The 16,369-nt window shown below is 51.9% G+C and overlaps 1 protein-coding gene across 1 annotated transcript in view; it reads left to right on the forward strand.

Annotated features, from left to right (window-relative positions):
* RYR1 (ryanodine receptor 1) overlaps positions 1 to 16,369 on the forward strand; it is a 158,709-nt gene that overhangs the window by 17,523 nt on the left and 124,817 nt on the right. Inside the window, exons 12-24 of the mRNA XM_033226095.1 lie at positions 1,372 to 1,493; positions 3,028 to 3,223; positions 5,423 to 5,557; positions 5,637 to 5,733; positions 5,820 to 5,938; positions 7,431 to 7,564; positions 7,973 to 8,214; positions 9,045 to 9,237; positions 10,280 to 10,496; positions 13,407 to 13,511; positions 13,729 to 13,832; positions 14,594 to 14,677; positions 16,048 to 16,355. Coding sequence (XP_033081986.1) covers positions 1,372 to 1,493; positions 3,028 to 3,223; positions 5,423 to 5,557; positions 5,637 to 5,733; positions 5,820 to 5,938; positions 7,431 to 7,564; positions 7,973 to 8,214; positions 9,045 to 9,237; positions 10,280 to 10,496; positions 13,407 to 13,511; positions 13,729 to 13,832; positions 14,594 to 14,677; positions 16,048 to 16,355 — 2,056 coding nt within the window. The remainder of the gene's footprint in view (positions 1 to 1,371; positions 1,494 to 3,027; positions 3,224 to 5,422; positions 5,558 to 5,636; positions 5,734 to 5,819; positions 5,939 to 7,430; positions 7,565 to 7,972; positions 8,215 to 9,044; positions 9,238 to 10,279; positions 10,497 to 13,406; positions 13,512 to 13,728; positions 13,833 to 14,593; positions 14,678 to 16,047; positions 16,356 to 16,369) is intronic.

The raw sequence follows: 16,369 nt of genomic DNA on the forward strand, positions 1-16,369 counted from the left end.
CTGAAACAGCCTCATTGTCTGCAGTATCACCCGAGGTTTGTGGTCTCACAGCCACAGAGAACAAGGACGCAGACACACAAAGAATGAGGTTAAGAGGGGAAGTTTAATAGGCGAAAGAAGGAGCTCTGTATTGGGTCCCAGAAAAATGGGTTGAAATGCAGGGGGTTCCACGGTGAAATGCAGAGGGCTTACAGATGAGCTGGTGGGGAGGTGGTGTTTGATTTACCTAGGGCACAAAAGACTGGTTGGACCAGTTGTGCCATTGCATAGGGCACAAATTTCTGACTGCCTCCACCCTATGTTTTTATTGTACAAGCAGGTCCTCTGTCTGAGGTGTGCCATGCTGCCCATTTCTTTACTGTACACGTGGTAAAATACATACATACATACATACATAAAGGGAAGAAGGGGCCTCCATGTTGGACATGCCTAGCCCCAGGTGTTCCTTGGCACATTCCCCCATGCAAGCTTCTAGCTTGCTTATCTATGTTTGTAGCTCCATTTTTCAGGCTGCTCTTTGTTAGAAAAGAAATGGTTTTGGGGGCTGCTTTTCATTAGAAAGGAAACTGCTGAGGACTCTGTTGCCCTTACTCTCTGCCTAAATAATTTCTGTCTACCTCTTGTATCAGTGCCATCAACCAAGTTAGGGGACAGTCAGTGTTGGCTCAAAAGGACAGGGATATTAAGCTTTACTGCCAGTGCCTAGAACAGAGCCACTTACTACAGCCTTGCTGAATGGACAAGTAGGAAGCTTTGGGGAGGCACCCGTTTGCAAAAACAGGGCTGTAGTTGAATACATGAGCCCAGGGCATAGAGACGGGGCCTGGGCCACGTCCAAAGTGGGGACACTTGAGCATCATCAACAGGTGGTTGGTATTTACAGCCACAGACTGGATGAGTTCTGGGGAGGTCAGCTCGGGGCGAAGCTGGCAGCCGTGATGGTCTCACCTTGTGGAAAGGTGGTCTGGCATTCTGTCTGCGACATGCTCAGTTTGGGGGCTGTTAGAGCTTTCTGGTCGAGGGGAATGTTAAGTCAGCAGTAGGTACAGGTGGAAAGGGTCTGGCCTGGAGACAGAGAAAGGAAGGAGATAGGGATAGAGAAATGGAGAGGGAGAGGCAGGGACAGAGGTGAGAGAGATAGACGGAGAGACAAAGACAGACAAGACCAAAGACAGAGACAGAGAGACAGAGAGGAGAGAGAGAATCAAAGACACGGACTAGACAGATGACAGGGGACAGAAAAATGAGAAGGAATTTGCAGTGAGATTCTGCAGAGCAGGGAGGAGGGGCAAGTGCAGAACTCAAGTCTGGACAGAGGTCTTGGGGGCATGGCCCTAGGCCCACTCCAGATGTCTGTCCGCCCACTCCTAGGCCATGCTGCATCAGGAAGGCCACATGGACGATGCCTTGTCACTGACCCGCTGCCAGCAGGAGGAGTCCCAGGCCGCCCGCATGATCCACAGCACCAATGGCCTGTACAACCAGTTCATCAAGTGAGTGACCTGCCTTCCCTGCCCGGGTGACTCCTGTGCTCTTCCGTGCTCCAGGCATCCATGCACCTGGCCTCTTTCTTTTTTTTTTTTTTTTTTTTTTGAGACGGAGTCTTGCTCTGCCACCCAGGCTGGAGTGCAGTGGCCGGCTCTCAGCTCACTGCAAGCTCCGCCTCCCGGGTTCACGCCATTCTCCTGTCTCAGCCTCCGAGTAGCTGGGACTACAGGTGCCCGCCTCGTCGCCCAGCTAGTTTTTTGTATTTTTAGTAGAGACGGGGTTTCACCGTATTAGCCAGGATGGTCTCGATCTCCTGACCTCGTGATCCGCCCATCTCGGCCTCCCAAAGTGCTGGGATTACAGGCTTGAGCCACCGCGCCCGGCCCCTGGCCTCTTTCATCTCTACCTCTGATGCCCACACCCTTGTCTAACATATACATGGGCCAAGGGCAGTGGCTCATACCTGTAATCCCAAGAGTTTGGGAGGCCAAGGCAGGAGGATCGCTTGAGCCCAGGAGCTTGAGACCAGCCTGGGCAACGTAGGGAGACCCTGCCTCTACCAAACAAATAAAAAAAAATTATGCTGGGCGCAGTGACTCACGCCTGTAATCCTAGCACTTTGAGAGGCTGGGGCGGGCAGATCTCTTGAGCCCAGGAGTTCAAGACCAGCCTGAGCAACATAGTGAAACCCTGTCTCTATAAAGAAATTACAAAGGCCGGGCACAGTGGCTCAAGCCTGTAATCCCAGCACTTTGGGAGGCCAAGATGGGCGGATCACGAGGTCAGGAGATCGAGACCATCCTGGCTAACCTGGTGAAATCCCGTCTCTACTAAAAAATACAAAAAACTAGCTGGGCGAGGTGGCGGGCACCTGTAGTCCCAGCTACTTGGGAGGCTGAGGCAGGAGAATGGCGGGAACCCGGGAGGCGGAGCTTGCAGTGAGCTAAGATCCGGCCACCGCACTCCAGCCTCGGCGACAGAGCCAGACTCCGTCTCAAAAAAAAAAAAAAAAGAAATTACAAAAAATTAGCCAGGTGTGGTGGCACGTGCCTGTAGTCCCAGCTACATGGGAGGCTGAGGAGGGAGGATTGCTTGAGCCAGGGGAGCAGAGGCTGCAGTGAGCCACTATACTCCAGCTTCAACGACAGAGTGAGACCCTTCTCATAAATTAATAACAATAACATACACATGACCCCTTACCTCTAAACTCCTGACCTCTGTACACTTGACCCCTAATCTGACCTTGACAACCATGATCATATTCCCGATCATCACCCAACTTTCACACCCCTGACACCCAAAGCCTGGACCCTGGACCTCTCCATCCCTGAGTTCTGGGACCTCCCTGTACCTACACAGGAGCGAGTCCCAGTCCCAGCTCTGCCCTTGGCCATTGTGTGACCGCGGACCAATGCTTTTCCCTCTCTGTGTCTCAGTCTCCCCCTCTGTAAAACGAGTGGGTCTGGGGGAGTCTTGCGGGAGCGAGGTTGCGGCCGTTAGCGCTCCCGGCCCTGGCTGATAGCTGCGAGGTCCCTGTAGGAGCCTGGACAGCTTCAGCGGGAAGCCACGGGGCTCGGGGCCGCCGGCTGGCACGGCGCTGCCCATAGAGGGCGTTATCCTGAGCCTGCAGGACCTCATCATTTACTTCGAGCCGCCCTCTGAGGACTTGCAGCATGAGGAGAAGCAGAGCAAGCTGCGAAGCCTGCGCAACCGCCAGAGTCTCTTCCAGGAGGAGGTGAGGATGCAGCGAGGACGGAGCGCGGCCTATGGGCCCAGTGGACGAGACCATGGAGGGGCGGGGCCACTGATGGGCGGGGCCATGGCGCTTGGCGGGGCGGGGCCTGAGGGACCTGGGGAAGTAGGGTCTGAGAAGGGAGCGGGGCAGGAGGAGGAGCTGGACAGGAACCCCAGCCAGTGAGAACACGAGGGGGCAGTACCTTGGGAAGGGGCGGGCCTGCTGCGCTGGTGGGCAGGACTTCTGGGAAGGGGCAGGGCGTATGGCCGGAAAAGGGGGCGGGGCCTGGAGAGAAGGATGGAACAAAAGAGGTGAGGGGCGGGGCCTGAGTGAAGCTCAGGGACAGGGTGAGGTTCTGGGAGGTGAGGCCAGGGGTGGGGCCAGAGGTCAGAGGTAGGGGTGCCGACTCAGCGGGCGGGGTCTGCTGGCGCGGTGTCTGCGGGGTGGGCGGACAGAACCAGGGTGGGGTATGGGAGGTGAGGGGCCAGAAATAGATCTTTCGGCATTAGGGAGAGGAGGCCAGCTGTGAACAAAACAGAAAAAAATCTCTGTCCTTATGGAGTTGACACAGCAGGGAGAGACAGGAGATCAATAAAATAAGTAAGTAAATTGTATGGCATATTAGATGGTAATAACTGCTAAAGAGAAAAATTCAGCAGGTAAGGGGTAGGGAGTGTTGGGGTTTTGCAGTTTAATACAGAGCCGTCAGGCAGGGTGACCTGGAGGAAGAGAGGAAGCCATGTGCAAAGGCCACAAGGTGGCAGCGTGTTTGGCATGTTCCACAAACAGTCAGGTGGTGATTGGAGCAGGGAGGCTTGGGTGGGGGAGTGGGAGGAGATGAGGGCAGAGAGGTGACGAGGGCCAGGCCTTGGTGAGGACTTTGGCTTTGGGAGCTACAGCAGGTTTTGGTCCTCTACAGTCACAGCTAGTTAGTGGCAGAGCCGGTCAGTGTGATGCCACTTTGGTTGTGCTCTCCACTTTGAGGCACTGCTCCTCTCACTAGCGATCTGGGCCCCAGGATGCAGACACAACAATTGTTTTGTTTTGTTTTGTTTTGTTTTTTGAGACAGAGTCTCTCTGTCGCCCAGGCTGGAGCGTGGTGGTGTGATCTTGGCTCACTGCAACCTCCACCTTCCGGGTTCAAATGATTCTCCTGCCTCAGCCTCCCGAGTAGCTGAAACTACAGGTGTGAGCCACCACGCCCGGCTAATTTTTGTATTTTTAGTAGAGATGGGGTTTCACCATGTTGGCCAGGCTCGTCTCAAACTCCTGACCTCAGGTGATGCACCCGCCTCAGCCTCCCAAAGAGCTGGGATTACAGGCGTGAGCCACTGCACCCAGACAGTTTTGTCCTTTTTGTTGATTTCACTGTTTATAATGTCTCCCAAGTGTAGTGCTGAAGTGCTGTCTAGCTTTCCTAAGTGCAAGAAAGCTATGATGTGCCTTACTGAGAAAATATATGTTAGATAAGCTTAATTAAGGCATGAATGATAGTACTATTGGCTGTGAATTTAATGTTAATGACTCAACAATGTATATTAAATAACTGTCTTTAAACAGAAACATTCAAAACAAGGTTACGTAATAAGTGGTTGATGAAAATGCTGTCACAGACTCACAGGGACTCCCTGTATTTCCCCTAGAAGCAGTGGTTCAATATTTGATAATTCAGTGTTCATAATGACTTTATAGAACATAACTATGAATAATGAGAATTAATTGTATATGTTTTAAGTACTTTTCTATATGTATATTATGATTCACAATATAATAAGAAAAAAGATTAATATATATATAAAAAAAAAGATAAAGTGAGAAAAATCTTTCTGATGGTTGGTGTGGGGAGTGAACTGGGTCAATTAGGACCAGGAGTGGGGTTCCTGGAAGTGAGTAGGATGGAAAGAAAAGTGCAGGAAGGGGAAGCGTAAACTCAGTCCTGGTGTTAATAAGGACTGAATTATCATGGACTGAATCTCATATTGGGGATAGAGTCAGAGAGGACAAGAACAGATATGAGGAGCCAAGGAGGAGAGGAGAGCAATGGGACTGATTGGGAATATGAAACCAAAGGGGCTGGTTTAGATCTGGGAACACACCGTCACTAGTTGTTGAAGGAATATGAATTAGTGAATCCAAGACAGACAAGGAAGGGAGGGCCTGGGTCTCCTATTGTGACCCCTCTTATTTTCCTCATCCTAGGGGATGCTCTCCCTGGTCCTGAATTGCATTGACCGCCTAAATGTCTACACCACCGCTGCCCACTTTGCCGAGTTTGCAGGGGAGGAGGCAGCTGAGTCCTGGAAAGAGATTGTGAATCTTCTCTATGAACTCCTGGTAGGGGGTCCCAGTCCTGACTCCCCGAAAACACCCCAGATCCCCAGTCCTATTGGATCTGACACCTTTTCCCCCCTCAGCTTCTCTGATCCGTGGTAATCGTAGCAACTGTGCCCTCTTCTCCACAAACTTGGACTGGCTGGTCAGCAAACTGGATCGGCTGGAGGCCTCATCTGGTAGGAGAACCCCGGGGAGTGGGACAGAGGCTTGTGGGAGAGGATGGCTATGGCCGCTTCACCTCTCATTCTGGGCACCCTGGCAGGCATCCTGGAGGTCCTGTACTGTGTCCTCATTGAGAGTCCAGAGGTTCTGAACATCATCCAGGAGAATCACATCAAGTCCATCATCTCCCTCCTGGACAAGCATGGGAGGAACCACAAGGTTGGCCCCTCACCCTTGACCTCTCATTCTCTGAACTCTGAACGCTGACCTCTCCCCAGGGCCCCAGAACTCCACTCACTCCCTCACTTCCCTCCTCCATCTCATCTCTCACCTGTACGTCACTTCCACTGGCTTTCATCTCAAGACGGGGGTCTCAAACAATGGCTCTTAAGTTGATTCTGGGCCACAGATGTGCCTGGTTAGATCTCTGAAATGTTTTTTGTTTTTGTTTTTTCTTGAGACAGAGTCTCGCACTGTCTCCTAGGCTGGAGTGCAGTGGCGCGATCTTGGCTCACTGCAACCTCCGCCTCCTGGGTTCAAACAATTCTCCTGCCTCAGCCTCCCGAGTAGCTGGGACTATAGGCACATGCCACCACGCGCAGCTAATTTATGTATTTTTTTTTAGTAGAGATGGGGTTTCACAATGTTGGCCAGGATGGTCTCGATCTCTTGGATTCGTGATCCACCCACCTCAGCCTCCCAAAGTGCTGGGATTACAGTCATGAGCCACGGGCGCCTGGCTGTTTTTTTGTTTTTGTTTTTGTGATGGAGTCTCACTCTGTCGCCCAGGCTAGAGTGGGAGTGCAGTGGCATGATCTCAGTTCACTGCAACTTCCGCCTCCCAGGTTCAAGCAATTCTCCTGCCTCAGCCTTCCGAGTAGCTGGGATTATAGGTGCCTGCCACCATGTGCAACTAATTTTTTGTAATTTTAGTAGAGGCAGGGTTTCGCCATTTTGGCCAGGCTGGTCTCGAACTCCTGACCTCAGGTGATTCACCCGCCTTGGCCTCCCAAAGTGCTGGGATTATAGGTGTGAGCCACCATGCCCTGCCGGTGGTGCTGAAATGTTTTTAAAATTTTCAAATATTATAGCCTTTAGGTGGGCTGTGTGTGTGTATATATATATGTATACATACATACATACATATATACATATACATATATATACACACACACACACACACTCTGTAGTTTGCCACAGCCCTACAAGTTCCTATTGCATGATTTCTAACCACTTCACACATTTATTCAGTCTGTGCAAAAGTAATTGCAATTTTGCTATTAAAAGGAATGACAAAAACCAGAATTACTTTTGCACCAACCTAATACATTTTCCACGTGGCCCCTAAAGACACAAGTTTGCAACCCCTGCTGATTTAAAATTTCATCTTGATTCCTGTGTCTCTCACTGGTCCTTTCACTCTGCCCTCTGACCTCTTACCTCACTACTCCAGTATCTCTTTCCTTACATTGCTGATACTTTATCCCAACCCATGTGACCCTCCCTCAGCCTCTTGCCAGATCTTCCTCTTTGACCCCTGATCTTTCTCTGATCCCTGACCTTCCACTTTCACCACCTCCTTTCAGTCAAAATTGCCACATCTTATCCCGATGTGCTGTCCTTTCCTCCTGGCTTCCCTCCCTCCCACGGTTCTTCCATAGACCCTGCCCTGGTGCCTGCACACCCTTTGACTTCTGACCTTGACCTCCAGGTCCTGGACGTGCTATGCTCCCTGTGTGTGTGTAATGGTGTGGCTGTACGCTCCAACCAAGATCTTATTACTGAGAACTTGCTGCCTGGCCGGGAGCTTCTGCTGCAGACAAACCTCATCAACTATGTCACCAGGTCTGGCTCTTAACATCTGACCCCAGAACTCAGAACCTCTCAACCCTCTCCCTGACTTAGCGACTCCACACCCAGGTGGATGTCCCTTCGTTAATCTCCCACCCTAGGATTGACACCCAGTCCTCACAAATGTCCACTGCGGCCGCACTCACCCTTGGCATCCACTCCTCTTGTTCTGTCTTCCTGGCTCCATTTCTGCCTCTGTTTCTCTTTCTCTCTCTCTCTCTCTCTGTTTTCTCTTTTTGTCTGCCTGTTTCTGTCTCGATTCTTCCTGCATCTCTTTCTCCCTGTCTCTCTCCCATCTCTCTGTCTCTGTCTTTGGATGTCTGTCTCTCTCCCGCTTCCCACCACTTGGCTCTCCTCTCTGCCTCTCCCTCATCCCCCTCTCCTGTCCCATCTCTCCTGCAGCATCCGGCCCAACATCTTCGTGGGCCGAGCAGAGGGCACCACGCAGTACAGCAAATGGTACTTTGAGGTGATGGTGGACGAGGTGACTCCATTTCTGACAGCTCAGGCCACCCACTTGCGGGTGGGCTGGGCCCTCACTGAGGGCTACAGCCCCTACCCTGGGGGCGGCGAGGGCTGGGGCGGCAACGGGGTCGGCGATGACCTCTATTCCTACGGCTTTGATGGACTGCATCTCTGGACAGGTACCTGAACCCTGCCAGGGGACCCTCACCCCTGACCATTGACCCCAGTGTTTCTAAGACTCTGACCATACACCTTGGGGTTCTCAGGATCCTGACTCCCAGAAAAGATCAACTTTTGACCTTTTATTCCTCATTTCCCAAGACCCTAACCCCGGAGTTTCCAGATTCCTAGCTCTGACTTGTATCCTTGTTACCTACAGAACTCTGATCCCTGAGTAGATGTGACCTCTGACCCTAGATATCCCAGAAGACCACTCAGATTACTGTGATCTCTGATCTTTGACTTTTGACCCCAGGATTATTTATTTATTTATTTTATTTATTTATTTTGAAACGGAGTCTCACTCTGTCACCCAGGCAGGAGTGCAGTAGCGTGATCTCGGCTCATTGCAACCTCTGCCTCCAGGGTTCAAGCGATTCTCCTGCCTCAGCCTCCCAAGTCACTGGGATTACAGGCGCCCACCACCAACCCTGGCTATTTGTTGTATTTTTAGTAGAGACAGGGTTTCACCATATTGGCCAGGCCAGTCTTAAACTCCTGACCTCAAGTGATCCACTCACCTTGGCCTCCCAAAGTGCTGGGATTACAGGTGTGAGTCATTGTATCCGGTCCCCAGGAGGATTTAATCTCTGGCCCAACAGCTCAGAATCCTAACTTCAGGAAAATCCTGACCTCTGCCCTTCATTTCAGAGCTACAGGAGCACCCAAGGGAATACTTTCAATTAGGGTTTCCAAGTCCCCACAGGAACCTCCAATATCTGTCTCTTTTGGTATCATTGGTTCCGTGGGACCTGTGACCTCTGACCCCTCTCTGGTGACTTCAACGCAGGACACGTGGCACGCCCAGTGACTTCCCCAGGGCAGCACCTCCTGGCCCCTGAAGACGTAGTCAGCTGCTGTCTGGACCTCAGCGTGCCGTCCATCTCCTTCCGCATCAATGGCTGCCCTGTGCAGGGCGTCTTTGAGTCCTTCAACCTGGACGGGCTTTTCTTCCCTGTTGTCAGCTTCTCGGCTGGTGTCAAGTGAGAACTCGCGCCTGCCCCTTGGCCAGTCCTCAGTCCTAGGACTGACCCGAGACAGCTTCCCCAGTCATTCCATGGCCTCCCAGCAGGAGGCCGGGACACTGCAGCCTACCATCAAGACTGACCGGTGGCCACAACCCTTACTTGAAGGTCCCAGGGACCTCCACCTGACCCCAGACTCTTTCCAATGACCTCAGATTCTCCCTAACCCCATGTCCTTCTAGTAACCTCTGAGATAGTGATCTCAGACTCTCCTAGTGGTCTCTCGACAACCCAATTTTCTTCCAGTGACCTGCCAATGACCTCAGACTTTCCCAATAACTCCAGAATCTGATGATGATCTCATGACTCCAGACCCTCCTGGACTCCCCAATGGCCTCAGACTCTCCCAATGACTCCAGAATCTGATAATGATCTAATGACTCCAGACCCTCCTTAACCCCCTAATGACCTCAGACTCTTCCAATGACACCAGGCTCTCTCAATAATCTCTTAACAATGCCAGCATCTCACAATGACCTTTCAATAGACCCAGACTTGCCCAGTGACCCTGCTCCCAAATAACGCCAGTTATTCCAAAGTTGCCTCAATGTGCCAGTCCTTTCCCAATCACCCCAAGCTCTCTGAATGTCCATTCAGTGGTGTTTACGTTTATCTCATAATTATAACAGATGCTCAGTGACTTCTCAATGACCTTCTTCTTGATGTCCCCAAACCTTCCAATGTCCCCGAATGCTCTGTTGACCTGGGGTCTCCTCTGAAGGACTGTTCCATGACCTTGCAGTCATCTGAACTCTTCTGAATTAACCGCAGACCCTCCCACTCTGAACTCCCTGGCTCTTAATTCCCTTATGATATTCCTTTGACTCTAGACTTTCTTTTATGACTTCTAAATGATCTCCAGGAGACTATGACTGCCCGGTGACCTCGGGTCTCCCCAGAACTTTCCACTGATCCCAGGACTGCTTCCATGTCCCCCACTGACCACAGAGTGTCCCCTCTGTGATACCTCCCCTCAATGATCCACATTGTCCTTCCCCAGGGTGCGGTTCCTCCTTGGTGGCCGCCATGGTGAATTCAAGTTCCTGCCCCCACCTGGCTATGCCCCATGCCATGAGGCTGTGCTCCCTCGAGAGCGACTCCATCTTGAACCCATCAAGGAGTATCGACGGGAGGGGCCCCGGGGGCCTCACCTGGTGGGCCCCAGTCGCTGCCTCTCACACACCGACTTTGTGCCCTGCCCTGTGGACACCATTCAGGTACTGCCTGCCCTGCAAATGTTTTCTGGTGAGGCAGGGTCTCTTAGGAGTCAGAGAGAGGGCTGGGTGCCATCGTTCACGCCTGTAATCCCAGCACTTTGGATGGCCAGGCACAGTGGCTCATGCCTGTAATCCCAGCACTTTGGGAGGCTGAGGCAGGCGGATCACCTGAGGTCAGGAGTTCAAGACCAGCCTGGCCAACATGGTGAAACCCACTCTCTACTAAAAATACAAAAAGTTAGCTGGGCGTGGTGGTGGGTGCCTGTAATCGCAGCTACTCGGGAGGCTGAGGCAGGAGAGTCACTTGAACCTGAGAGGTGGAGGTTGCAGTGAGCCATGATCATGCCACTGCACTCCAGCCTGGGCAACAAGAGTGAAACTCCATCTCAAAACAAAACAAAACAAAAAACAAAAATTAACATGGTGGCAGGTGCCTATAATCCCAGCTACTCTGGAGGCTGAGGCAGGGGAATTGCTTGAACCTGGGAGGCAGAGGTTACAATGAGCCAAGATCACAACACTACACTCCAGCCTGAGAAACAGAATGAGACTCCATCTCAAAACAAACAAACAAACAAACAAACAAAAACAACCAACATTTTGGGAAGCCGAAATGGGGGCCTCACACTCGCCCAAAATTTCGAGACTAGTCTGGGTAACATAGCGAGACTCCATCTTTACAGAAAAAAAAAGTTTTAATATTTAAAAATTTAAACAATTTTTTAATATTTAAAAATTTAAACAATTTTTTAAAAGGAGTGAGAGTGGTGGGGAGCTGCCCTAGAAGCTGGGAATGTTGTTGTTTAATAGATGGAGAAACCGAGCACAGAGAGGCAAAGGATTCTGTCAGGGCAGAATCGCAGTCTCAGGGAGTCCTCACCACTGCCCCTCAAAGAAAAGGTGGCTCACACCTGTGATCTCAGAACTTTGAGAGGCTGAGGCAGAAGGATCGCTTGAGTCCAGGAGTTTGAGACCAGCCTAGGCAACATAGTGAGACCCCGTCTCTACTAAAAATTTAAAGTTAGCTGAGGTGATGATCCACGACTATAGTCCCAGCTACTTGGGAGGCTGAGATGGGAGGGTCTCTTGAGCCCGGGGATTCGAGGCTGCAGTGAGGCAGTGAGCTATGACTGTACCACTGCACTCCAGCCTGGGTAACAGAGCAAAACCCTGAAAAAAAAAAGGAAGGAAGGAAGAGAGAGAGAGAGAGAAAGAAAGAAAAGAAAAAGAAAGAAAGAAAGAGAAACAAAGAAAGAAAGAGAGAAAGAAAGAAAGAAGGAAAGAAAGAAAGAAAGAAAGAAAAGCAAAGAAAAGAAAAGAAAGAAAAAGGCTGGGTGTGTTGACTAACGCCTATAATCCCAGCATTTTGGGAGGCTGAGGTGGGCAGATCACCTAAAGTCAGGAGTTCAAGACCAGCCTGGCCAACATGGTGAAACCCCATCTGTACTGAAAATACAAAAATGAGCCAGGCGTGGTGGCATGCACCTGTAATCTCAGCTACTCAGGAGGCTGAGGCAGGAGAATCACTTGAACCCGGGAGGTGGAGGTTGCAGTGAGCCGAGATCGCAACTCTGCACTCCAGCCTGGGCGACAGAGCAAGACTCTGCTCAAAATAAGAAAGAAAGAAAGGCCGGGCGCGGTGGCTCAAGCCTGTAATCCCAGCACTTTGGGAGGCCGAGACGGGCGGATCACGAGGTCAGGAGATCGAGATCATCCTGGCCAAAATGGTGAAACCCCGTCTCTACTAAAAAAATACAAAACCTAGCCGGGCGAGGTGGCGGGCGCCTGTAGTCCCAGCTACTTGGGAGGCTGAGGCAGGAGAATGGCGTGAACCCGGGAGGCGGAGCTTGCAGTGAGCTGAGATCCGGCCACTGCACTCCAGCCTGGGCGACAGAGCGAGACTCCGTCTCAAAAAAAAAAAAAAAAAAAAAAAAAAAAAGAAAGAAAGAAAGGACTGTTAAAGCAAAGCCCAGAAACGCTAAGTAATCTATGCAATTCACACGGCAGATCTGAACCTAGGTGGTCTGATTCTGAAGCCTGTGGTCCTATCCACTATGATTTTTTGGGCATATCTTCTATCCCAGGTCCCTCATGGCCCACTTTCCCTCCAAGCATGTCCCTACATGCCTCACTGCAGCCTCGAATCCCCGGGCTCAAGAGACCCTCCCATCTCAGCCTCCCAAGTAGCTGGGACTACAGTTGTGGATCATCACCTCAGCTAACTTTAAATTTTTAGTAGAGATGGGGTCTCACTATGTTGCCTAGGCTGGTCTCAAACTCCTGGACTCAAGCGATCCTCCTGCCTCAGCCTCTCAAAGTTCTGGGATCACAGGTGTGAGCCACCTTTTCTTTGAGGGGCAGTGGTGAGGACTCCCTGAGACTGCGATTCTGCCCTGACAGAATCTTTTGCCTCTCTGTGCTTGGTTTCTCCATCTGTTAAATAATGAGGTTCCCAGCTTCTAGGGCAGCTCTCCACCACTCTCACTCCTTTTAAAAAATTGTTTAAATTTTTAAATATTAAAAAATGGTTTAAATTTTTAAATATTAAAAAATTGTTTAGATTTGTATTTTTAGAAGAGAAGGGATTTCACCATGTTGCCCAGACTGGTCTTGAACTCCTGACCTCAGGCAATCTGCCCCCACCTTAGCCTCTCAAATTGCTGGGATTACAGACGTGAGCCACCAGGGCTGGCCCCGGATAATTCCTTAATTCTGAGGATGCTAATCCCTCACCCATCTGAGTGTCAACTCTGGAATCAAGCCGAGGGATGGGGAGCAGGGCTGCGGGACAGCGGGAAAGGGGGTGCTGGACGAGCCTTCCAGGGCTCACAGGTGTCCTTGGGAAGAGGGGTCATGATGGAGGAGGGTAGAGGGACCTTGGGGATCTCAAGAACGTCCCTGTGTCCTTAGATCGTCCTACCACCCCATCTGGAGCGCATTAGGGAGAAGCTGGCGGAGAACATCCACGAGCTCTGGGCACTGACCCGCATTGAGCAAGGCTGGACCTACGGCCCGGTGAGGGGCTGCCCGCAGCCTGCAGGAGGCCGGCTAGACTTGTGGTGCCAGGAGGGAGAACGGCTCACCGGCGGGGAGGAGGGAAGGACCACAGGGCACCAGGGTGTCCTTGGACTGAGGGTGGCACAACTAGGGTTGGAGGTCAGGGTCACGGTCTGGGCATGTGGAGAGTGGGGAGGAAAGGGGAGGCTGAGGAGTTGCCCCGCGTTTTCTTCAGGTTCGGGATGACAACAAGAGGCTGCACCCGTGTCTTGTGGACTTCCATAGCCTTCCAGAGCCCGAGAGGAACTACAACCTGCAGATGTCAGGGGAGACGCTCAAGTGAGGGCCCAGAGGAGCGGGGGGCTGGGGCTGGCCGCTGGTGCAGTGAGAGAGGGAGGCATGGAGAGCCGGGGCAGGAGGTAGAGACTGAGAGAGAGAAGGATGGAGGGGACAGGGATTGTGAGACAGAAACAAACGGGGAGTGGCCGGGCACGGTAGCTCACACCTGTAATCCTAGCACTTTGGGAGGCCGAGGTGGGTGGATGACTTGAGGTCAGGAGTTTGAGACCAGCCTGGCCAACATGGTGAAACCGCATCTCTACTAAAAATACAAATATTAGCCGGGCGTGGTGGTGCGCGCCTGTAAACCCAGCTACTCGGGAGGCTGAGGCAGGAGAATCGCTTGAACCCAGGAGGCAGAGATTGCAGTGAGCTGACACCACGCTACTGCACTCTAGCCTGGGCGACAGAGAGACTCAGTTTCAAAAAAAAAAAAAAGATGCAAACGGAGAGCAAGAAAGAGACAGAGGCAGAAGGAGAGAGAAAGAAAAGGCAGGGATGGAAAGAGAGAGGGATGCAGAAAGAAACATGAGAAAGCAGCAGACAGGAAAAGACAGATATGGTCAGTTATACAGGCAAAGATGTAGGGAAAGACAGAAGTCATGAAGCCTGAGGCCAGGATCAAGAGAGACAGGGCCAGAGCATCCCAGACACTGAAGCAGCAGAGGCAGAGGGAGCTGGAGACCCTGAGACCTTGGGAGGGGATGGGAGCAGAGAGCTCTGAGGGGTGTGACCTGTTGCCCCGGCTTCCCCACCCCCAGGACTCTGCTGGCTCTGGGCTGCCACGTGGGTATGGCGGACGAGAAGGCAGAGGACAACCTGAAGAAGACAAAACTCCCCAAGACGTGAGTGTGGGTGGCCGGGTCCTGTCTGGGGATGGACTGGGGGCTGGGGATGCCGTACTAAGGGCTAGGGAGGTTGAGGGATCTTGTGGGGAAGTTGAGGTTAGAGAGAAAGGAGCCTTGGGTTAGGGCAAAGGTCACAGGGTCAGGTCTCTGTGGTCAGAGGTGAATGTCCAGGATTGAGGAGTTAGGAACTCCAGAGAGAGACAGAGGGTGTGAATCCAGGATCCAGCGTCAGGATCCGCCCAGGGTCAGGGAAAATGAGAGCAGAGGTCACATGTCCACGTAAGGGGTAAGGGGCCAATGGTAAGAGGTGAGAATCTGGAGGTTGTTGGAGTTGTATAAGTAAGGGATCCTGAAATTATAGGTGAGCAGTTACAGGTCTTGAGTTCAGAGGTCAAGGACTCCAAACCCAGGAGTTTGGGGGCGATGAGGCCTGGGATCAGAGTAAGAAAATTCAAAGTGGGCTGGATGAGGTGGCTCACACCTGTAATCCCAACACTTTCGGAGGTTGAGGCAAGAAGATCACTTGAGCCCAGTTCAAGACCAGCCTGGGCAACCTGGCGAGACCCCTCTGCAAAAAATTTAAAAATTAGCAGGGCTTGGTGGTGGGACATGCCTGTAGTTTCAGCAGCTTGGGAGCTTGAGCTGGGAGAATTGCTTGAGCCCAGGAGTTTGAGGCTGCAGTGAGCCATGATTGCACCACTACACTCCAGCCTGGGTGACAGCACGAGACAAGAACCTCAAAAAACAAAAATAGCTGGGCACAGTCGCTCATGCCTGTAATGTCAGCCCTTTGGGAGCCTGAGGTGGGCAGATCACCTGAGGTCGAGAGTTCGAGACCAGCCTGACCAACATGGTGAAACCCACTCTTTACGAAAAATACAAAATTAGCCAGGCATGGTGGCACATGCCTGTAATCCCTGCTACTCAGGAGGCTGAGGCAGGAGAGTCGCTTGAACCCAGAAGGTGGAGGTTGCAGTGAGCCAAGATCATGCCGTTGCACTCCAGCTTGGGCAACAAGAGTGAAACTCCGTCTCAAAAAAAAAAAAAAAAAAAAAAAAAGGAAAAACCTCAAAGTTAGTGCTGAGAGGTCCGAGAGAGTTCCAGGGTTAGAGATAGGGGTCCCAAAGTCAAGACAAAGGGGGCCAGAGGTCGTTGATGTCAAAGCCCTTGCTAGGGTCCCATGATTCTAGGGTCAGAAGCCAGGAATCTCAAAGTTTATTCTAAAATTTCATAGAACTGCAACATTAGATCAAAGGTCAGAAATGCCGAAGCTGAGACAAGGGTCAGCAGTCAGGGATCCCATATAGTGCAAAGCCCAGAAGTGGAGGTGAGGACCTTGTCCCACCGAGTCCCTGCCATGCCTGCAGGTATATGATGAGCAATGGGTACAAGCCGGCTCCGCTGGACCTGAGCCACGTGCGGCTGACACCGGCGCAGACAACACTGGTGGACCGTCTGGCAGAAAATGGGCACAACGTGTGGGCCCGAGACCGTGTGGGCCAGGGCTGGAGCTACAGTGCGGTGCAGGACATCCCTGCGCGCCGAAACCCACGGCTTGTGCCCTACCGCCTGCTGGACGAGGCCACCAAGCGCAGCAACCGGGACAGCCTCTGCCAGGCCGTGCGCACCCTCATAGGTTACGGCTACAACATCGAGCCTCCTGACCAGGAGCCCAGTGAGTGCTCACCC

Source organism: Trachypithecus francoisi, unplaced genomic scaffold (genome assembly GCF_009764315.1).
Source record: "Trachypithecus francoisi isolate TF-2019V2 unplaced genomic scaffold, Tfra_2.0 Lachesis_group12, whole genome shotgun sequence".
Taxonomy (NCBI): domain Eukaryota; kingdom Metazoa; phylum Chordata; class Mammalia; order Primates; family Cercopithecidae; genus Trachypithecus; species Trachypithecus francoisi.